This window comes from Bos mutus, chromosome 6 (assembly GCF_027580195.1).
Source record: "Bos mutus isolate GX-2022 chromosome 6, NWIPB_WYAK_1.1, whole genome shotgun sequence".
Taxonomy (NCBI): Eukaryota; Metazoa; Chordata; class Mammalia; order Artiodactyla; family Bovidae; genus Bos; species Bos mutus.
Window position 1 is genome coordinate 115,291,452 of NC_091622.1, and position 20,879 is coordinate 115,312,330.

Sequence of the window (20,879 nt, forward strand, 5' to 3'; positions counted from 1 at the left end):
CGTGGCAGTATTTTACCCAACGTTCCTACTTCTCGCTGCCTCAGTGATCGCGAGATGCGGGCGGCTGTCTCAGGCTGCGAAGCCGCACGTGTCTGCTGAGGGAACCCGAGCCGCGGCCGCCTTCTCTTCCTCGTCCGCACCCTGAGGTGTGGCGTGTGTCGCCATGGGGAAGGCCAGGTCCGCCGCGCGCGGGAAGGCCTCTGCGGCCCCGGCGGGCGCGTTGGGGAGCCGGGCGAGGCCGAACCCCAACCCATTCGAGGTGAAAGTAAACCGGCAGAAGTTCCAGGTTCTGGGCAGGAAGACGCGCCACGACGTGGGCCTGCCCGGGGTGTCGCGCGCGCGGGCCCTTCAGAAGGTCAGCGGGGAGCCGGGCCTTCCGGGGAGGGGGCGTCCTCCGAGGGGTCCCCTGCCCTGCCTGCCGGCCCGGACCAGCCGCGCGGCCCTGCTGTCCCGACCCCCTGCGGCAGCGCGCGGGCGACGGTGCTGGTTCCCCTTGTGTACATAGGATGTGCCAATGGTACCTACCTCCTGGGCGGGCGACTGGAAGGGTGGGACGCGTCCCCTGAGAGAGCCCTCAGGACAGCCCGGCGCAGTTAGACGCCGTGTGTGCGTCGTGTGTCGGCTGGAGTGTGTGCACCTTCTTGCCTCTACTTCTGCGTGTGATGGGGCGACATCGCCCTGCAGAACTGCTGTCGCTCCTTGGAGCCCCAGCGCACAGGTCCAGCCTCCTCTGACATAGCTAATCACTTCTGTGCCGCCCTGGTCACCGTGGGGCCCGCTTAACCGCCTTCCTTGAGACTGAGCTCTGCTGGTTTAAGGATAAGGGATTACACAGGCTGCTCAGTAGATGCTTGGTGAAGGAATGCATCAACATAGGACTTCCCTGGTGGGCTCACACGGTAATAATCCACCTGCAGTGCGGGAGACCCGTGTGCGAGCCCTGGGTCGGGAAGATCCTCTGGAGAAGGAAATGGCAACCCACTCCTGTACTCTTGCCTGGAAAATCCCATGGACCGAGGAGCCTGGTGGGCTACAGTCCATGGGGTCGCAAAGAGTCAGCACGACTGAGCAACTTCACTTTTGAAGCACATGACTGTCCTTTGCAAGGTAACTGAAATGCTAACCTTTTTGGAAAACCTCACAGCCATCCCTTTTCTTGTGCTCACTGTCCCAGACTATTCTGTACTTTCAGATTCCATTCTGCTGGCATTCTCTATGTAGCTTCTGAGACATGCTCACTGGGTGGTTTTAACTATTTATTGTCATCCTGAGGAGGAGACATTAGTAGGTTAGTGAAAAAATTAAGGCACGGAAAGGACGAGTAAATTTCCTACAGTCACACATTTGGTAAGGGCTAGGGTGTGCACTGGGTTTAAACACCTGGGAAAGCTTGGCACGCCACTGAGCGCTCTTGTTTAGGCTCTGTTCTGGCAGGTGAAGGGGTAAAGGTGGAGTAACCGCTGACCCTGTCTTCATGGGCTCATGAACTGTGCTGTCCCAGTGTGCGATCCGACTGATCTTTGAATGGAACCAAACATCATCCTGACTTGAAGGAACTGGCAGTAGTGGAGGACAAGACAGTCTTAGCGCTGACTCCGCCATGCCCCCACCACACACCTCAGGGCAGGCTGGGGCAGGGTGCGGGCAGCAGGAGCTCCAGAACAGACAGATGTGTCTTCCCTACTTAAGCCTCAGTGTCCTGTTTTCTCCTTAGGAGACTGAGGTAGGAACTGCCATTCTCTCCTTTTCAGATGAGGCTGTAGGCGCCTCCCGGAGCCCGCACTGGGAGGCGGTGCTGCGGTGGGGTCCCAAGTCCTCACTCTTGTCTCCACCTCCTGGGCAACACGTGCGTGTCCACGAATGACCCAGAGAGCACTGTGAGTTTTGGTTTGGGAGCTCAGCGGTAACGAATCTGTTTGCAGTGCAGCAGATGCGGGTTTGATCCAGGATCTTCCCTTCTCATGGAGGAGGAAATGGCAACCCACTCCAGTATTCTTGTCTTGAGAATCCCATAGAGGAGCCTGGCGGGCTACACTCCATGGGGTCTCAGAGAGTCAGATGTGACTGAAGCAACAGCACACACACACAGATTTTAGCAATCAGTTCAGTTCAGTTGCTCAGTCGAGTCCAGCTCTTTGGGACTCCATGAATCACAGCACACCAGGCCTCCCTGTCAACCATATATACAGATACTGGCACGTATATGAACATAACCAGCCAAAGACAGGCAATGCTGCCGCAGTCTCTGTAATTGATGGTGGTGGTGGTGTTGACATGAAGAGCTACTCAGCTCCTGGTTCCCTGGCTTCTCTTTCTCTCAGCTACCAACCTCAACTCATCTGGCTGCTTCACCTGGCAGAGTGACCTCTGAGCACTCGTTTGTTCTGCTCTTTTCTGGTTGCTGTTGTTTTGCTGTAACCTTGGGTGTTAGGCACAAGGTACCAGCACTCCCTAGCGAATCCCCTGGGTTCCTGGTCTGCTCTTGACTCCATTGTCTGGCAGTTTCCCCTCAGTAATTGAGATCAGTTTTTGTAGCCAATAGATTGGCCTTTCTTGGACTGTTAGTTTCAGTGGCCTGAGGCATAAAAAATGGTGTCTTCCAGTTCATTAGACCCGTCAGTGTGTCCCATTGCGGAAGTGGCTCCATTCTGGGGACCCAGATTGCCAAGCATCAGAGCTCAGAGTTGCCAGGACCAGTGAGAGACAGTTCTGTGATCTGCTTTTCAGCGCACCCAGACTCTGCTGAAGGAGTACAAGGAAAGGGATAAGTCCAACGTGTTCCGAGATAAACGCTTTGGGGAGTACAACAGCAGCATCAGCCCGGAGGAGAAGATGATGAAGAGGTTTGCTCTGGAGCAGCAGGTAGGGGAGACCGGGGAGGGTCCCCTGCTGTCTCCTTGCCCAGAAGTCAGGAGGAGGAGGCCAGTCCCCCTCGTTCAGTTACGCTTCTGTGGGTGACAGCGGGGAATCATGAATGGTGTAGCTCGCCTGGCTAGGCCTAAGGGGAAGCAGCCTTCTGCACACACCAGCTGGGCGGAGAGATGCCTCAGCCAGAGTGCACAGCAGTGACGCATCCTGGAGGGGGTCCGAGTGTGGTGGTGAGGTCCTAGTGCCATTTCCCAGCGCCTTAGATGGGCCGGTTGATTTATTTACCTTCTGTAGGTTCTGTTTCTGTCTGAATCATTGCTCAAATGACCCAGAATCATCTTAAAGCAGCATTGACGCATTGCACAAAAATGAAAAAAGTAATTTTTTTAAAACTTTAAATGAACATGGAAATTTTAGGAGATGGACTTTTTTTCTGTCCTGTTAGCGACAACATGAAAAAAAAAGCATCTACAACCTAAATGAAGATGAAGAATTAACTCATTACGGCCAGTCTTTGGCGGATATCGAAAAGCACAACGACATCGTCGATAGTGACAGCGACACTGAGGGCCGGGGAGCGCTGTCAGGTGAGGCCCGGGCACCCGCGTGCTCTGCTCCAGGACGCTCTTCCTGCCATTCCTGCCCAGACTCCGAGAAAATGCAGCTGCAGACCTTTCAAAAGGTGTATGCGTCCATAAGATATACAGACTTCTGTAAGCTGAGAAGGCACTTCTGTATGCTTTCTCTTGTTCGAACTTTACCCCAGCTCATTTTACCCATGAGCTCAGAGAATTGGGGAGATTGTCCATCCGTTGTAGGTAAAACCCACCGTGCTAATCCCTGGACAGCACTTCTGTGCAAACCCACTCTGCTTTGCTACCACTGAGTCATTGGTTCTGACCAAGTGTGTTCCAGGACAGTGTTTATCTAGTTCTCTTAGGCTTTGTTTACTCCAGAACCAATTGTGGCAGTTTTGTGGAGAAAGGAACATTGAGCTGCTTATTTATAGGTAGTAATGAAGGAGATATACATTGAACTGAGTTAACATTGACATGCAGCTGAACTGAGTTCGGAGTCAGCTCAGGTCTGATCATCTTGGGCCCTTCTATAAGGTCGGGGTCGTGTCACTAGGATTTCACCCTTGTAGATTAAAATACCCTCTGTTCAGCATCTTCAGAAAAGCTGCTGCTTCCTGGTGTGTGGAAAGCCAACACATTAAACCCATGACCGCCTTTTGGTTTGTGGGTGACGCGGGGGCAGGAGGCCTGGGAATGAGGGTGGCCCGTGGATCATCCACAGTACCAGGAGGCGGGCATGACTGCTGAGGCTCTGTGGTTGAGAGAGAACGTAGTTCATCTCCAGAGCCTTTCGTTTTGCACTTTCTGTTGTTCAGAGCTCTTCACACTTCACGGTTAACGCACACTCACCTGCACTGTGGGTGAAGGGCCCGTACGTTTGATGGCATGACCTTTATCACATAGTCGGCAGCCCCCCGCCATGTTGCTGCGAGGAGCTGTGGTGTCAGGTGGCTGGGGAAAGTGAGCGTCCAGCTCCAGGTGTTGGTCCTGGGGACTCAGCTGTTCCTTTGAGGCTTCCTGTCCTCCTCTGGTTTTTATAGCAAGCTCATCAAAATCTAAGTAACTTGTACGAGAAAAGCCTGTTAACTTCTAAAAATATATTTACTGTACCTTTAACAATGAACCATTAGGAAACATTCTGTTTTGTTCAACTACATAATACGTGTTCTCCTTGCTTAGGAGAATTCCATCTTAAAAGTCAACTCAAATTTTCTAATTAAATCCTGTACTAAGTGCGCCAACAGATTTTATTTTTCCTTTGAGAATCCTTTCTGGGATCTTTCATGTCCTAGCACCTTGTTTATAAATTTTTATTTTCAGAAAACATTGTGAACAATCTTGAGTTAGTAGAACACTACGTGACTGTGGTTTCTAATGTGCAGAGCATTCTGGGAAGCAGAGGAACCAGTCAGTCACTGATCCCTTATAATGTGCAGAGCATTCTGGGAAGCAGAGGAACCAGTCACTGACCCATTCTTGTGTCTCTGGGCTTTCTCAGAGGGGCTCGTCTGGTTTAAGTGCCGCTGTACGTATGATCTCAGTGACCACCCAGTGAGAATTTCCTCTTGAACGTGGAATGGGTTCTCAGGACCGAGCTCGGAGAAACACTGGCAGAGCAACTGCAAAACCCGCTTCTGGGGGGGCCTGGGCTTCACGGGGTTCTCTGCTCCATTTGCAGCCGAGCTGACCGCGACGCACTTCGGAGGCGGAAGCGGGCCGGTCCCCGGGAAGGCCACCCAGCAGCCCAGCGGGGGCGAGGAGCCACCCAAGTCCCGCAGGGAGCTGATTGAGGAGCTCATCGCCAGGTCCAAGCAGGAGAAGGTGAGCAGCTTCCTTCGTGCCAGGGCAGCTCTGCCCTGGGACTCAGCGCTGGGACGCCCCCGCCTTTTCTCGCTGGGCAGTTTTAGGTTGTATTAAAACTTTCTGTGAATGTAATGAAAGTGGTCGCTTGCCTAGGAGCACAGGATGCGTGGTAACGCCATCGGGCAGGTACCCTGATGGTTTCTTGTGTTTGGGAGTTTGATTTGGGGGACGGGTGTTTTGAGTTGGTTTTGGCGCATATCAGGAGTCGAGGAACAGCCTCACAGCGGGGACTTGGTTCTGCCTGGTGGGCTCCTGAGAGGCTCCTTTCTCATGGTCTGTTTGAGTCGGCAAGGTGGGTGTTGGCTGAGCGGTTGTCCAGTGGGGCCTGGACACCGACAGTAATGGGGTGTGTTCCATCTGTGTTTTTTCCCCAGAGGGAGAGACAGGCTCAACGGGAAGATGCCCTTGAACTCACAGAGAAGCTAGACCAAGACTGGAAAGAAATCCAGGCTCTCCTGGCCTGCAAGATGCCCAAGTCTGAGAGTGGAGGCGGAAAGGAGAAGCCCAAGGTGGGGCGGACACGTCTCGCTTGGCCTGGCCTCGAGCCATGCACTTATTCCACAGATAAGGGGGAGCCGGGCATCTGCTCTCCTTTCTAGGACCTGAGTGTTTTGTTGAACTTTGATATTGAGGTAGCTGATGTGTGTTCCGTTGGGGTGGAAGTAAAGTGGAAGTTATTTCAATATTTACTCCAGAAAAATGACACTAAAGAAAATGGTGGTTTCTTGGTATCAGGAAGACTTGGGGTGGGGGAAGACCTTCAGGGGGTATCCGAATTTTAGTGTAAGTGTTGAAAAAGCTGCCGTCTTCTGAGTCACTGGTTTCTAAGAAATAGTAGTATTTCACCAGCCTCCCCTGTGGCCGTCTGCACATCTGTGCGTCGACCTCCCTGTTCTTTCCTCAGGACCCCGTTTGGGGACTTAATGCCTAAATGGGCAAGGGTTAGTTTTCTTAAAGCAGATGTATTTGGAGAAGAATTTTTGTATATGGCCCAGAAGTGTCTGCCAAGCCCGACCAGGACCAGTCACACAAGCAGAAAGGCTCAGGACACGGTTTGGCCTCTTCCGTAACGGCGTCCAGCCACGATCCACACGCGTGGGGGGCTGGTCATGCACGTCTTTTCTATTTAAAAAAAATTCTTCTGTCTGCCCTAGCCTGATGCATATGACATGATGGTTCGTGAGCTCGGCTTTGAAATGAAAGCGCAGCCCTCTAACAGGATGAAAACGGAGGAGGAGCTGGCCAGGGAGGAGCAGGAGCGTCTCAGACGCCTGGAGGTACTGGCAGGGCTGGGGGCACTGCCCTGGGGGGCCTTTTATCAGTGGGCTCTTTATAGCCTACGGATAAGTTTCTGTTTGTTTACTGTGGTGATGAGGGTGATGGTTTAGTCCATAAGTCCGACTGTTGTGACCCCGTGGACTGCAGCCCTCCAAGCTCCTCTGTCCATGGGATTCTCCAGGCAAGAATACTGGAGTGGGTTGCCACACCCTCCTCCAAGGATCTTCTGACCAAGGGATGGAACCAGGTCTCCTGCACTGCAGGCAGGTTCTTTACCAACTTAGCTAAGAGGGAAGCCCTGAAATACTGTTTTACTATATTTTTGACTATAAGCAAAAAAAAAAAAAAGCAAAAAAAAAAAAAAAAAGCAGATAATACCCAGTGTAACAAAAATGACATTTTTTCCTAATTCATTTACCTCAAAACAGCTGCTGGCGATACAGTGCACTCCTGTCTCACGTTTTTCTCTTAAAAGTTTTTTAAATTTTCCATATGTTACAAACAAACACGAAATAGAGGCTTGCTCCTGCGCTTCTGGCTGTTCCTGCTCCCGTCGGGGGCCGCCTGCAGTGTTTGCCGCCGGTGCTCAGGTGTAGACGGAGCCGGCCACTTGTGTCAGGCCTCAGCGTGGGGTTGGGCTCCTCTCCTGGGGTCTGGCGGCGAGTGAAGTTCACTCCGGTTGGCGGGTGTCACTTGGTCAGAGAAACCTCAGTCTAACAGGGTTTTTCCTTCCTTGTGCCAGAAGTATTTCTGCTGCGATACTTGTTTTTATTTTTGTTAAATAAGTGTTCCATACGATGCGTGCCGAGGGCTGCCTGTCTGGCTGAAGACAGAAAGCAGAGGGCAGGCCTGATGCAGCTGCGAGGCCGGGGGCGCTGGGCGGCCTGCGTCCCTGCCCGGTGCGCGCTCAGCAGCAACCCTCCTCCTGCTCAGGCCGAGAGGCTCCGGAGGATGCTCGGGAGAGACGAGGATGCGCACAGCAAGAGACCAAAGCACCTGTCGGCCGACGACCTGAACGACGGCTTCGTGCTGGACACAGATGACCGGCGCTTGCTTTCTTACAAAGTGAGGTGTTTGCCTTCTTTCCTGGTTTTCATTTAAAGCGGCAGATTTTCTGGTTTCTCACCTAATAGCTTTACCACAGACGGAAACTGTCTTTCTAGAAACAGCTAGCTTCTCTGCCCAGAGTCCTGGTGGCAGGGACCGCAGAGCGCGGGTCCCAGGCCTTGAGCCCACGGACGCGCAGCGGTCTCGAAAGGGTGGGAGAGGCCCGGTGCCCCCAGGCCCCTAGCCCTCGGGCACGGCCACAGCCATACTGGCTGCTGTACCAGAGTACTGATGTGTCTGGTGTCCGCGCTCTGTTCGCAGGATGGGAAGATGAACGTCGAGGAGGAGCCAAGTGGGGACTCCAGTGGTGGGGAGAGCGGAGAGGAAGAAGAGGAGGAGGGTGAAGGCTGGAGCGAGGGGGGCCCGGAGGACAGTGACAGCCCGGACGGCCACTCAGACCTGGAGTCTGACGCCGACAGCAAGGACGCCCACAGCGCCGACGGCCTTGTGGGCCGGGAGTCTGACGCCGACAGTGTGGAAGTGCACGCGCAGCTCCAGGGGGATCAGCGTCCAAGCCCTGGAGAGCGGCTGCCAAGGGACGACCAGGCGGCAGCCAGGGCCCAGCTGCCCTACACCTTCGCAGGTTGGCAGACCCCTGGCGTTGAGGTTTCCGAGTAGCAGGGGGACCTGGCGAGGCTGCCCGGCTGGGCTGTGTTAGCAGGGGGGCGGGGCCAACCCGGCCACACCCCCACCCTGCCTGTCTGTGCCAGCCTGGCTCGCAGACAGACTCGGTCATCCTTCTCCACAGCGTCCCCCGGGCCTGACCCCAGGGCTCCGGGCGGCCTCTTGGCCGTTGTGTGACTCCGCAGTGCTGAGGGCTGCCAGGGGAATCTGTCCTCCGGGGGGATCTGTTGGAACTCGTGATACTCACATAAGAAGAGGGTTTCTATGATACGGGCGGAACTGCCTCCGTGGGGGAAGCAAACGGAGTTCTGTTGCTTAGTTTGTGTTCAGTATTCATGTTTGTGTTACCGGAAATGTGAGTAGTTCTCATTTTACAAGATAAGTGTGGAGTGCGTTTTGTGCTTTTTGTTTGTTATTTTGACAGTTCCCGAATCCTGCGAGGAACTGAAGTCTTTACTGTCCGGAAAATCAATGGAAGACCAGCTTTTGGTTGTGGAGAGAATTCAGAAATGCAACCACCCCAGCCTCGCAGTGGGGAACAAAGCAAAGCTGGGAGTACGCTGGCTGTCCCCCTGCGGCACCAGGAGCGGGCAGAGGCCTGGCAGCCACGGCACCGCCGGCCACCGGCGCTCGCCGTATTCGCGGCTGGCTACTTTCCATGGGGGCGGGCCAGCAAGCGGGGCCTGGATGGGTGTCGGCTCCGGGTCCGTGGCAGGCCCGGGGGTGTGAGGGGAGCCCCGGCACTACCCACCATGAGTCTACCCCGCACGAGGGTTCCGGGGAGCGGATGCTGGGCGTGCGCCTGTCCTCTCCCAGTAAAGCCGCTCCCTGACCACAGCGGGGCTGGTCACGTTCTCCATCCAGGAGTCTGGTGTTGCCTCCCGGCCGAGGGAGCCACACCCGGGCCCTGCACGCCCCGCCCTGCAGCCTGCCTCCCATCTTGCACCCATCCCTGCAGCCCTCGACACCGCCGGCCATTCGAGGGTGTGGGGGCGGGTGTCCTGGGTGGGGCTCTCTGGGCTCGCCCTGGGCGCTGACCTACCCTGTTCCTGCAGAAACTGTTCGGCTTCCTTCTGGAATACATTGGAGACCTGGCTGTAAGCGACCCGCCAGACCTCGGCGTCATCGACAAGCTGGTTGTGTGAGTGAAAATTGGGGGTTATCTGGAACCAGGGGCCAAGTTGAACAAATTCTGTGCCATTTAGTGAAGTCGTAAAGTGGCTTCGGCATCGGGGAGGCCGCCTTGGCCCTGCACCCGCAGCGAGCTCCGGCCCTCAGTCCTGTCCGCGTGTTCCCCACCGCCCTGGACGGGGGTGTTTTAAATGCCGAACAAATGGGCCTGTGACAGCTGCGCCCCTTCAGGCTTGTTCGGAGTATTTGCTGGCTCATGTGTTTCGTTCGCTGTCTGCTCCTGCCCCCGTGGGAGCTCTGGGCTGGGTCTACACCCTGTGCAAAAGGGCCCCTGTGGGCAGAGCTACTGGCTCCGGGGCCCTGTTGGCTGGAGCAGGATGCAGTGGCCAGGGTGCTGAGTTGGGGGCGGGGGGTGATGACAGCAGACACCCAAGGCCGGCCTGGGCTGCACGCCCTCCCCTGTGCAGCCTCTGCCCCCAGGAGAGCTGGCGAGGCATCCGTGGGTTCAGGACACACGGGACCTGCTCCCCGGGCTGTGACTTGTGCAGACGGGACTCATTCTGCCACCACTGCCAGAAAGTCACAACCAGGATTCTAGGAGAAGGTGAAAATGAGTCCAGGTTATCACAGACACTATTGGAAAAGTTCCTGGGTCACCAGCACGGCCTGTCAGGCATAAGAGTCAGGGCTTCCGGCTCCAACGTGGTAGGCAGCTGACGCCACAGCAGAATGGTGAATGTGAGGTTTCTTATCTTTGTTCCCTGCAGACATCCTCCCTGACCTGTGTTTCTGATTAACAGGCCATTGTATAACCTTTGCCAGATGTTTCCTGAGTCTGCAAGTGACGCTGTGAAATTTGTCCTCCGAGACGCCATGCACGAGATGGAAGGGACCGTTGAGACCACAGGCCGGGCAGCCTTCCCAGGCCTGGACGTGGTGAGCGGGGGCTTGCAGACATCGGCCGTCCTGTGTGGTGTCCTGGCACGGAGGGGTGGGGGCTTCTAGGGGGTGTCTGCCCAGCGCCTCCAGGGCCATCCGGGGATCGCACGGGACCAGGCCTGGGAGGAGTGCTGACGGTTAACAGTGAGCTGCCGTGTGCTTGGAACAGAGTTCCTGGTTTGCTTTCTCTGTGAACAGAGCCGTTCACACTGGGCGCGTGTTTTTCTGAGGACGCTTTGACGGCTCTGAGGTTTCTGAGGTTTCACACACTCCAGGGCTGTTGTCCTGTCCGCTCACTGGAGGGATCCTGCTCAACTATCTCATTCTTTGCTCTCTGGGTTGAAAATGAGCTAACGGTGCTGGCAGGAACCTGCGAGTCCAGGCTTCATGTTGGTGGTTAACAGGCTTCTCAAGCAGGGGCCTGAGCCAGGGTCCGTGGCTTCAGCCCTCCTGGGAGCCACGGCCCCTTCCCTGTGGAGCCGTGTCCGAGCGGACCCAGCTGGCCTCCCTGCAGCGACTTCCTGCGGGGCAGGCCGGCATTAGCCGGCCACCTGGGCTTCACCCCAGTCCCCATCTGGGCTCGCGGGCCGGGCCTTCCCCACTGCGGGCAGGAGCAGTGGCTGCAGTGCTCCATGACCTGTAGGCTGGCGTGAGGGTTTAGGAGTTGATGTCACCGAACCAAATGGCTCCACGCTTGCCCTATGCTCGCAGAGCCAGTGAGCGGTTGTGGGTCCTGGGGAAGGACAGCACAGCCTTTACTGCAGGCGCTGGACAGGGACGGGCTGCTCGTGCTCAAGAGACCCAGACTCCCGATGGGTTTCTGGGGAGGGGTTTAAAGGCAACTTTGAGGTGAGGGTCGCGGCTGTGTGACCAGCTCGTGGCCTTTCTGCTGACTGGTTGGTGGCGAGCCTGAGGTGTCAGCCTCTGCTTCCCGCCTGTCTGGGGCCTAGTGTCCTGGCAGCGTGGGTCACTGTCCCCAGCGAGTGGGGTCTGCTTCTGTGATCAGCACAGAGGCGCACAGCAGGCTGTCCTGTGCGTCCCTCCTCTAATCTGGGTGGTGGCCTGCTTCTCCAGCTCATTTACTTGAAAATTGCTGGGATGTTGTTCCCAACCTCTGACTTCTGGCACCCGGTCATCACGCCTGCTCTGCTGTGCTTGAGCCAGCTGCTCACCAAGGTACGTCAGACAGTCCCCATCAGAGCCTGCTCCCCTTGGAGTGTGCAAGGGCCGTGACTGAACAAAACCCCCCTGCAAGGGCCTGCGAACACAGCAGGCCGGCAGTGCCCCTCCCAGAGCCCCTGGACAGGGTGACAGGGCGTGGCATCAGGCTGGCGGTGCCCCTCCCAGGGCCCCTGGACAGGGTGACAGGGCGCAGCATCCCGTCAGACCCCTGCTGGCTTTAAGAGTCCAAACTGTTCCTTCTCCTCGATGGGCATGTGGTCGGTGCCCGCTTACTGTGGGGGTTATAACTGGTTCCCCACGAGCGGTGGACCTCGTGGTCACAGAGTCCTGTCTCCGGGGCCCCTCGTCCACCTCTGCTCCACCGCGGAGGCCAGAGTCCTGGGGAAGCTGGGTGCCTGCCAGCAGGCGTTCCGGAACATTCCTGACCAGCCCCGCACTCCTCGCCAGTGCCCTGTGCGGTCACTGCAAGACGCTGTCAAGGGGCTCTTCGTGTGCTGCGTGTTCCTGGACTATGTGGCTCTGTCCCAGAGGTTCATTCCTGAGCTCATCAATTTTCTCGCTGGGATTCTTCACATGGCAACTCCAAACAAGCAGAGCCAAGGTGAGTTGGTTCCAGGAAGCTTTTTCAAGTACATTGTGCTTCAGAAATTTAAAGTCTTGAGAAATAATTCATAGTCAAAAAAGTAGAAAGCTCAGAGCGTGGGAAAGTTAGAAGACAAAAGCGCTGTCGTCCAGAGCAGCCTTTCCGCTCGTGCGGACGCGCGCACACAGGCTCACTGTGAAGTCAGGATCACACTGGGCGTGCTGTGCACAGTAGCCGCTCTCCACGTGGCACAAGTGAGCCGAGTGCGGGTAAAGGACCCCCAGGTGGCAGACTCTGCGCCAGAAACGCGCGAGCATGGTGTTCGGGTCGGTCGTGAGTGGAAGCAGTGTTGGGGGTGGGGATGGAATAATGGTTACGGCTTATCGAGTCTTTCACTTGTTTCATATGGTTAGACGCCATCCTGCCCCAACCCGGCCAGCTCTCCTGAGGGGCCCCTCACCCTCCTCTGCTTTTCCTTGGTCTGTCGCTTCTTGCTGATGCTCGGTCCAGCGTGCCCATGAGGGCAGGGACTGCCGCGCTTGGACTTGGCCCAGGTGCCCCTGCCAGAGCTGCCCCTCATCTCTGGTGGTAAACACAGTGCATGCTTGTCCAGTGAACTTCCGCAGGCTTCACCCTGCAGAGCCTGCCTGCAGCCCGTGATCTCAGGCCGTCTCTCCCTGTCCCACCCGGAACCCAGGTTACACTCTGGTGCACCCTTTCAGAGCACTTGGGAAGAACTCGGAGTTGCTTTTGGTTTCTGATGAGGAGGACATGGCCACGTGGCAGAGGAGAAGCCTCCCCCTCCAGTGGGCAGGCGGCCTGAAAGCCCAGACTGAGACGGAGGCCAATCACACCAGGTACATGCAGGCCCGGGGCTGTGGGCTGTGGCACCAGCCTGGACTTCAGAGGCCAGGCCAGGAGCCGGACAGCACCCAGCACCGTAAAGATGCCCTGCGTTACCGCTGCTCACTGGGTTTATCTGTGGGAAATCCTCAGGGTTCCGCAGAAAGCTATTAGATCTAACAGATGAGTTCAGCAAAGTGAGGTTTATTTAAGATGAGGGCTTCAGCCGTCATAGTGAGTGAGTCAGTTTTCCTGGGTCTCTCCCATGTATGTGGGTTGTTCAACTTGATACCAAGGTAGAGCCACTCTTCTCAGTTGTCCCGAAGCCTTCTTCCTGCTCGGGAACACAGGATGTCATCTTCAGCTCCTGCCGTCCCCCGCGGCCGCTGCTCAGGGCACGTGTCTGACCTGGAGGCCCTTGGCCCGCGTGGGGGAGGCCTCCACCTCCAGGGAGCTGCTGGCTCTGGGTGATGGGGCCACTCTCGTCCTGCAGGCTGTCCTGCCTGGCCGTATGTCTGGCTCTGGTGAGGCGCTGTGTGCTCGCCTATGGCGCCCTGCCCTCCTTCCACGACATTGCGCGGCCCCTCCGAGCCCTCCTGACGGAGCACCTGGCCACCCGCTGCTGCCCGCCCACGCTCCAGGTGAGGCCAAGTCTGGGTGCGGGCGGGTGGGCAGGTGTTTCCGCTCAGAGGCTCCAGGGGGCTGCCCCTTGCCACATGCTCCCAACAGCCAGAGCCCCCGGCCAGCGGGGTTCTGCGCCTACCGCTGTGCGACAAGCAGCTGGGAGAGGAGCCCTCCTGGCCCGGAAGCGCCCGCGTGTGAGTGGGGTCGGTCCCCATTGTGCGCTCCCCACGGGCCACCCCACTGTCAGGCTCCTTGGGGGACAGGGTTCAGTTCTGTTGCTCTATGGGTCTCAGTGGGCCTGAGGTCCCACCAGGCCACGCACTGAGGCCGCCGTGGCCCACAGCCCCGAGGGGCTCAGGGAAGGGGCGGCGGGAGGGCCGAGCACCGGCCCATGGGTGGGCCGCCTGAGTGAGCTTCTCGGCGTCGCAGGAGCTGAGTCGGAGCGTTCTGACAGAGATGGAAAACCAGCCGAGGCACTATCGGCCACTGGTCTGCGAGAAGAGCAAGCCGGTGCCGCTGAAACTGTTTACCCCCCGGCTCGTCAAAGTGTGAGTGCCGAGGGCCCAGCACCCCAGCCTGGGGAGGCCGGGGGTTTGGGGGGGCCCGGGCACCAGGACGGCCTCCTGCATCGGTCTCTGCACCCTTAGCCTGGAGTTCGGCAGGAAGCAGGGCAGCACCAGGGAGGAGCAGGAGCGGCGGAGGCTGATACACAAGCACAAGCGGGAGTTCAAAGGCGCCGTCAGGGAGATCCGCAAGGACAACCAGTTCCTGGCCCGCATGCGGCTCTCGGAGATCATGGAGCGGTGAGCGGGGCGGGCGGGGCGGGCACTCTGATGGGGGGAGGCCGGGCCCTCCCGCAACCCCGATGCCAGCGCCCCGTGGCCAGGCCAGGGCGGAGGGCAGCCTGGGGGTATGTCCCACTCACTTGTCCTCCACGTGTCCTGGACTGAGTCACCAACCCCACGTGGATCTCACTTGCTGGTTCAGATGTGAAAAAGGGCAAGATGTTCCCCAAAAAGTAATCAAAAGGTGGGTTTTTTTTTTTAAGGGATGCGGAAAGAAAACGAAAAGTGAAGCAACTTTTTAACAGCCTGGCCACACAGGAGGGTGAATGGAAGGCTCTGAAGAGGAAGAAGTTCAAAAAATAAATTATATGTTATAAAAAGACAAGGAGATACTGTATACTGAACACCGAGGGGCTGCTGTCTGAAACGCAGAGTTTTCTCCTGTACTTCGTTCCTGTTAAAAGCCTCTCCTGACGAACTGCACTTGTGGAAGTGGGACCAGGCCTCCACGGGAGCAGCGTGCCGATAGACTGCGTGGTTACACAGTCTGGGCGTGGTTACAGACAGTCCTGAGCTCCATCATGGGGCTCGGGGCGGCGGGGTCCTGGCCAGCATCTCTGCTCAATCAGGCACACGCGCCTCTGTGTGCGATTTGCTGTGGTATTTATAACGTTACCTGATTTTCAGTTATCAGTGAAACAAGTGTGCACACAGTTTGGAAGTCAAAAAAGAAAGAAGTCACCTGTTTCCTGGCACCCAGCAGCTGTGATTGGTGTCACCCTAATCCAGCCTTGGGTGGCTGACCACTGGGGAAGGTGGAAGGGGTTGGGCTGTGTCTGTAAGGACACAGGAGCTGCCTGCCAACCCTTGTGGCCCTGGGGCTGCAGCCTTGCACAGAATGCTGCCTCCCTGCCCGCCCCAGTCCCCCAGGGTCCTGGCTCCCCACGTGGCCCCAGGGCACGTGGCGGAGGCCTTGGAGCTATAGATGGCCCTAGAACTCACATCGGAGTCTGTCCCTGAGGTCACGAGCCACAGAAGTGACAACGAGAGATCTGAGGATCAATCGGCCAGACTGGGCATGTGCAAGATGAGACAGAGGGTGACCAATTCAGACCTCCCCAGCGGAGGCTGGTGGGAGTCGAGTGATTTGTGGAGCTGTAGGCAGTGTTGGGGCCCCCTGGGAGCAGGCGGAGGGGACTGGGGATGGCCTCAGCAGATAAGCCTGCGTCCTCTCCGCTGTCCCCCCAGGATTGTTCCCATAGGTGTCCGCCAGGTGGGCGACTCCACAGATGTCAGGCCCTGGTGGGTGTCGGGGCCACGAATGGGGCTGGCTTCTCGCTGTGTAGCCGGCCGGCTGTACAGCCTCAAGGTTCCACCTCATGTAAACTTGCACTGCTGTCGCTGCTATTTCACTGGGCGCCGCTGGGTGCCCAGGTGCTGCTGCCGAGTTCTGTGGGGAGGGGGAGCGGCCCCAGCTCCGGGTTCCGTGTCACCCTGCATCCCCACCTCGGCCCGTCCCGGGCTTCTGCACCCCGTTGCAGGCCTTGCCCTGGAAAAGGTTAGTACCAGGCAGAATGCCCGCCTCAGCCCTGCCTCCTCGGGCCGAGGGGGGGCCTAAGAAGCTGGTGGTGACAGCAGCTGTGACCGCCTGGCCAGGCGCCAGAGAGGGCTGCTCTGAGAGCCAAACGCTCGGCCGCTTCCCCAGCCACCTCAGCTCCGCCGCCACGCCTCAGCCGCGCCTGCTCCTCGGGGAAAGCGGACTGGTACTCAAGGGGAACAGCTGTACGCCGGGCAAAGGGACTGCCGTGAGGCTTACTTGAAGTTCGTGTCGTCTACAGGGGAGTGCATTAGTGTTGAGCGGACAGGACGGGGTGGCCTGTCCTGGTCGGCTCGACCACACACGCCTGCATTTCAAGAGTCGGAGGGGAAGCGGGAGGTGCAGGCAGGCCCTCCGGCTGCCAGGGGAGCCCAAGCCAGGTCCGCAGGCGCCATGCGGGCAGCTGCCCCTCCCCGGTGACCCCAGGCAGGCGGGGCGCCGGGCAGTCCCGCCTCCACGCCTCACCGTCCCCGCCGCGGCCCGAGTGCGGGCGAGCCCGCGCCGACTGCGCGTTTCCGCAGCTGTATTTCGGCCGCAGGCCTCTGGCCGGGGCGGACGGCGCGAGGAGGGTCCGGTCAGGATGGACCCCGCCCTCCGGACGGGTCACCCAAAGCCCTGGGGTCCTCAGCGGGCGGGTCGTCCCTCGGGCGCAGAATCTAGGGGCAAATGGGGCTGCGTCTGTCAGGCGCCCCCGATCTGATCAGTTCCCGCCAGGACGCCAGCCCTGGCCGGAGCCGGTGAGGCCAGGCCCAGTAGCCGGAAGAGGGGACGCGGCGGCCCGCCCACTTCCGGATTATGAAACCACGCCCACTTCCGAGCGGGGAACCACGCCGGCTTCCGGGTGGGCGGGGCGGGGTCTGCGCGCCCGCCCCTCCCGGCGGTCCTCTGCGCGTCTCTCCGTCCGTCCGTCCGTCCGTCCATCCGTCCACCCCCTGGTCTGTGCTGCGCGCGGCCGCGGCAGGGGCGGGGTGGGTGGGGGTCGTTCTCCGGCTCGCCAGGCTGCCCCTTGCTTCCGCCTGGGCCTGGGTTTCCCCGACCGCTCCGCCCGGGGCCGTGGGGCGGGGGCCGGGAGGTGCCGGGGCCACGATGCCCCACCCGGCCCCCCTCGGTCGGCCTCCCGGGCTGGCCGTTTCTTTGCGTAACTCCCCCACAGCTTGCGTTTCCTGCTGCCCAGGGTCGGGGGCAGGGCGCACAGAGCGACAGCCGGTAACGGGGCAGGCAGATCCTTCAGGGGCGCTCTGGCAGTGAGTGGGTTGGGGACACTTCGCGGGCGGAGGGATCCTCTCCTCCCGAGGTGGGTGGGCGTCAGGCCGGGTAACCGGACGTGCCTTCGTGCACCGTGCCCTCGTGCAGACCTGCCACACGCTCAGCCGGGCCTGATCGGAGCCGCTCCCATCATGGGCTGTGGAGCCGGCGGGAGCTGCACGCCGCGCCCGCCCATCCGCCAGCAGCAGGCACCAGAAACCCGCGTGGTCGCTGTGGTTTTCCTCGGCCTCTTGCTGGACCTCCTGGCCTTCACCCTGCTGCTGCCCCTACTTCCCGGGCTGCTGGAGAGCCACGGCCGTGCCCACGTGAGCCCCTCCCCGCCAGCCCCACTGCCCCTGCACCCCGCCATGGCTGCTCCTAGCTCCCAGCCCCTCAGAGACGCCCGAGTTCGCCACGCCTCCTTGTCCCCCAGGACCCCCTCTACGGCTCCTGGCAGCGCGGGGTGGACTGGTTTGCAGCAGCCATCGGGATGCCAGCGGAGAAGAGGTACAACAGCGTCCTGTTCGGAGGTAGGGTCCCCAGCTGGGCCGGGGCCTCCCCCACACCTTGGTTCTCACCTTCTCGCTCTGGGGCATGGTCCGCCCCCTCTCCCCGCGGAGCGTCCACTTCCCTTGGGGCCCCCCCGGGCCGAGGGGTGACCGTGAGCTCTGTCTCTTCCAGGTCTGATCGGCTCCGTTTTCTCCCTCCTGCAGTTCCTCTCTGCACCGCTCACTGGGGCCCTGTCTGACTGCCTGGGGAGGCGCCCGGGGATGCTGCTGTCCCTGGTACGCGTGTCCACCTGGCAGCCCTCTGGGAGGCAGCTGTGGGCCCTCCGTGGCCCCTCACTGCTCCCTGGGGGAGGTGTTTGGGGGAGCGGGGCTTCTGGAGCTAAGCCAGGGTGTGGCAGAGCTGCTCCTGCCAAGGGGTCACTGGGCATACAAGTGGCCTTTGGCTGCTCCAGAACAGGGCAGGGTCCCAGGAGTACTGTTTCAGCCTGCCAGCCCCACTGTGGGCCCCTCCTGGCCTCAAGTGACCGCACCTGCCCTGGGGTAGGCAGGTGTGGCCACCTCGTACGCCGTGTGGGCTGCCTCGAAGAGCTTTGCGGCCTTCCTGGCCTCCAGGGTGATAGGCGGCATCAGCAAGGGGAACGTTAGCCTCTGCACCGCCATTGTTGCCGACCTGGGCTCACCGTCTGCCCGCAGCAAGGGCATGGTGAGTGGCCCTGGGGCTTAGGGGTGGGGGTCTCTGGGGCTCGTGTCTCCCTGCTCGCTCAGGCACCCTCTTTTCCCCAGGCAGTCATCGGGGTGGCCTTTTCTCTGGGCTTCACTCTGGGCCCCACACTGGGAGCCTTCCTGCCCTCGGAGACAGTGCCCTGGCTGGCCCTGCTCTTCGCCGTCTCCGACTTGCTGTTCATCTGGTGCTTCTTGCCAGAGACGCTGCCCCCAGAGAAGCGGGTAAGATGGGAGCCAGACAGCGCCCGGGCTGAGAGAGGTGGGGATGCCCATCATGTGTCCCAGCTCCAGGTGCTGGGAGGCCAGGCTGCGCCCTCCTGGTGTCCAGATGCTCTTGAGAGCACAGCGCCTCCTGGGACCCCGTGGTCCCCAGACCCCCCGGCCTTGCTGGGGCCCTGCAAGGTGCAGGGGCCGAGCAGGTTCGTCAGGCCCACCCCCAGACCCCCTAGCAGGCCCTCAGTGCTGTCCCCCGCAGGCGCCCTCCGTCACCCTGGGGTTCCGGGCCGCCGCGGACCTGCTCAGCCCCCTGGCCCTGCTCCGCTTCTCCGCCGTGGCGCGGGGCCCAGACCCGCCCACTGGAGTCAGTAAGGAGCCGGCCCTGGGGGGTGGGGCTGGGGGGGTCCCTCAGGCCGCCTTGGGGGCTGCATGCGCGTCAGGGCCACTGCCCCTCCTCACCGCCCCCCAGGGCTTGGCAGCCTGCGCGGCCTGGGCCTGGTCTACTTCCTCTACCTCTTCCTGTTCTCCGGCCTGGAGTTCACGCTCAGCTTCCTGGTGCACCAGCGCTTCCGGTTCAGCAGGTGGGATGCCCCGCACCCCAGTGGATCCCCATCTCGGCACACGCGTGCCCCGGGCCCCGCCCAGAGTCCTGAGACAGACTGCGCAGCTCCCAGAGGACGGGGACCGAGGTCACCCCGGCTGCCTGGCCGTGTGAGGGCAGCACCGGCAGGGCAGGGGTGCTGACGGCTCACCCCTTGCAGGGTAGAACAGGGGAAGATGTTTTTCTTCATCGGTCTCACCATGGCCACCATCCAGGGCGCCTACGCCCGGCGGATCCGCCCTGGCAGGGAAATCGCGGCTGTGAAGCAGGTATGGAGTTCCCCGGGGCTGGGGGCAGGCGGTGCCCGCGCTCTGCGGAGGCAACAGGGGCTCTCAGACGGGCTGTACCGCCCACAGGCCATCTTGCTGCTCATCCCCGCTTCCCTCTTCGTCGGCTGGGGACACACGCTGCCCATCCTGGGCTTGGGGCTGCTCCTCTACTCCTGGGGTGAGTGGGCCGGCGGGGCGGGGGCGGGGCCTGTGGGCGTGAGGGCCGGGGGCGGGGCCGGCGGGTGAGGGCGGGGCCTTCGGGCGTGAGGCCCGGGCGGGGCGGGGCCTGGCCCCTCCCCCCACATCCTCTGGCCTCTCCCCGGACTGACCAGCGTCTCCCTGGTGTCCTCCCAGCCGCAGCCGTCGTGGTCCCCTGCCTGTCCTCCGTGGTCGCCGGCTATGGTGAGAGGCCCTGCCCTGGCGCGAGGCCAGCCCCTGGGAGGCGGTCTGAGGGCCCCTGACGGCTGTCCCCTGTCGCCCACAGGCTCGCCCGGGCAGAAGGGCACGGTCATGGGCACGCTGCGGAGCTTGGGCGCCCTGGCCAGGGCCATGGGGCCCGTGGTGGCCGCCTCAGGTGAGGCCGTGGTACGGCACTCGGGGCATGCTGGAGGCCCGGCCAGACCGGGGCTGGGGGTGTTGCTGGGCGAGCTGGAGGGGGCAGGTGGGCCCGGGGCACCGTCACCTCCCCCGTTGTCTCCACAGCGTACTGGCTGGCCGGCGCCCGTGTCTGTTACACCGTGTGCGCGGCGCTCTTCCTGCTCCCCTTCTCCATCCTGCGGACCCTGAGCCCCCCGGCGCGGACACTCAAGGCCGAGTAGCTGGGCCGCCCGCCTGCGATGATGTGAGGATGGGGGGCTGCGCGGTAAGTGGGGGCCTGGGCCAGGACAGCTTCCCACTGCCCGCCTGACCCCCTCCAGCCCCCTCACCCCCGCCCCCGGGGTCCGGGGCTTGCAGCTCTAGGGTGCACGATACTCCAGCACGGACCTGCCTGTCAGGATCAGATTCTAAAACCTTCCAGACTTTCTTGTCTTCTGTTCTCAGTGACACAGGGCCTCAGCCCGGCCTCAGCATGACAAAGCAGCTGTTACAGACCAAGTGCCTTCCTGCAGCGCACATCCCGTCCCCCCACCTCCCCCAGGTACCAGGGGCAGCAACTGGAGTGACAGCTGTTCCAGCTGCACTGACCACAGGGTGCCAGGCTCTGCCCGGTGGTTTCCCGTCTGCCCTGGGGTGGGGGTGGGGAGGCCGCCTGACGCCCCTCCCCTCTCCCAGGGCCCTGGCCCGAAGCCCCCAACACCGCCCTCTGGGGAAGAA

The 20,879-nt window shown here is 60.3% G+C and overlaps 2 protein-coding genes across 5 annotated transcripts; both read left to right on the top strand.

The window, feature by feature from the left end:
• The first annotated feature begins 14 nt into the window (after positions 1-14).
• NOP14 (NOP14 nucleolar protein) lies at positions 15-15,164 on the top strand. 2 transcript variants are annotated; one of them, XM_070372789.1, is made up of 18 exons: positions 15-355; positions 2,728-2,862; positions 3,314-3,455; positions 5,125-5,267; positions 5,684-5,818; positions 6,464-6,586; positions 7,521-7,652; positions 7,956-8,277; positions 8,743-8,873; positions 9,374-9,459; positions 10,250-10,385; positions 11,463-11,564; positions 11,976-12,171; positions 12,851-13,010; positions 13,490-13,637; positions 14,050-14,168; positions 14,268-14,423; positions 14,669-15,164. In XM_070372789.1, the coding sequence occupies exons 1-18, from the start codon at positions 164-166 to the stop codon at positions 14,766-14,768; spliced, it is 2,658 nt and encodes an 885-aa protein (XP_070228890.1). In that variant the 5' UTR covers positions 15-163; the 3' UTR covers positions 14,769-15,164. The 2 variants fall into 2 exon arrangements, with proteins under 2 accessions (XP_070228890.1, XP_005894494.2); XM_005894432.2 differs by having other exon boundaries at positions 17-355; positions 12,018-12,171.
• Positions 15,165-16,303: 1,139 nt separating this feature from the next.
• MFSD10 (major facilitator superfamily domain containing 10) lies at positions 16,304-20,746 on the top strand. 3 transcript variants are annotated; one of them, XM_070372813.1, is made up of 14 exons: positions 16,304-16,937; positions 17,356-17,573; positions 17,681-17,777; positions 17,929-18,032; positions 18,301-18,459; positions 18,540-18,701; positions 18,955-19,063; positions 19,165-19,276; positions 19,457-19,565; positions 19,653-19,743; positions 19,920-19,967; positions 20,050-20,139; positions 20,268-20,427; positions 20,584-20,722. In XM_070372813.1, the coding sequence occupies exons 2-13, from the start codon at positions 17,400-17,402 to the stop codon at positions 20,381-20,383; spliced, it is 1,371 nt and encodes a 456-aa protein (XP_070228914.1). In that variant the 5' UTR covers positions 16,304-16,937; positions 17,356-17,399; the 3' UTR covers positions 20,384-20,427; positions 20,584-20,722. The 3 variants fall into 3 exon arrangements, with proteins under 3 accessions (XP_070228914.1, XP_070228912.1, XP_070228913.1); XM_070372811.1 differs by having other exon boundaries at positions 16,308-16,937; positions 20,607-20,746; XM_070372812.1 differs by lacking the exon at positions 16,304-16,937 and adding an exon at positions 16,970-17,246 and having other exon boundaries at positions 20,607-20,746.
• The last annotated feature ends 133 nt before the right edge of the window (positions 20,747-20,879 follow it).

Excerpts from the sequence above, each read along its gene's own strand:
- NOP14 (XM_070372789.1), top strand. The coding sequence starts at position 164 with ATGGGGAAGGCCAGGTCCGCCGCGCGCGGGAAGGCCTCTGCGGCCCCG. Across the intron at positions 6,587-7,520 it reads AGCGTCTCAGACGCCTGGAG|GCCGAGAGGCTCCGGAGGAT; the intron begins GTACTGGCAGGG and ends CCTCCTGCTCAG. Across the intron at positions 8,278-8,742 it reads GCTGCCCTACACCTTCGCAG|TTCCCGAATCCTGCGAGGAA; the intron begins GTTGGCAGACCC and ends TTATTTTGACAG.
- MFSD10 (XM_070372813.1), top strand. The coding sequence starts at position 17,400 with ATGGGCTGTGGAGCCGGCGGGAGCTGCACGCCGCGCCCGCCCATCCGC. Across the intron at positions 18,460-18,539 it reads CTGCCCGCAGCAAGGGCATG|GCAGTCATCGGGGTGGCCTT; the intron begins GTGAGTGGCCCT and ends TCTTTTCCCCAG. Across the intron at positions 19,277-19,456 it reads CAGCGCTTCCGGTTCAGCAG|GGTAGAACAGGGGAAGATGT; the intron begins GTGGGATGCCCC and ends CACCCCTTGCAG.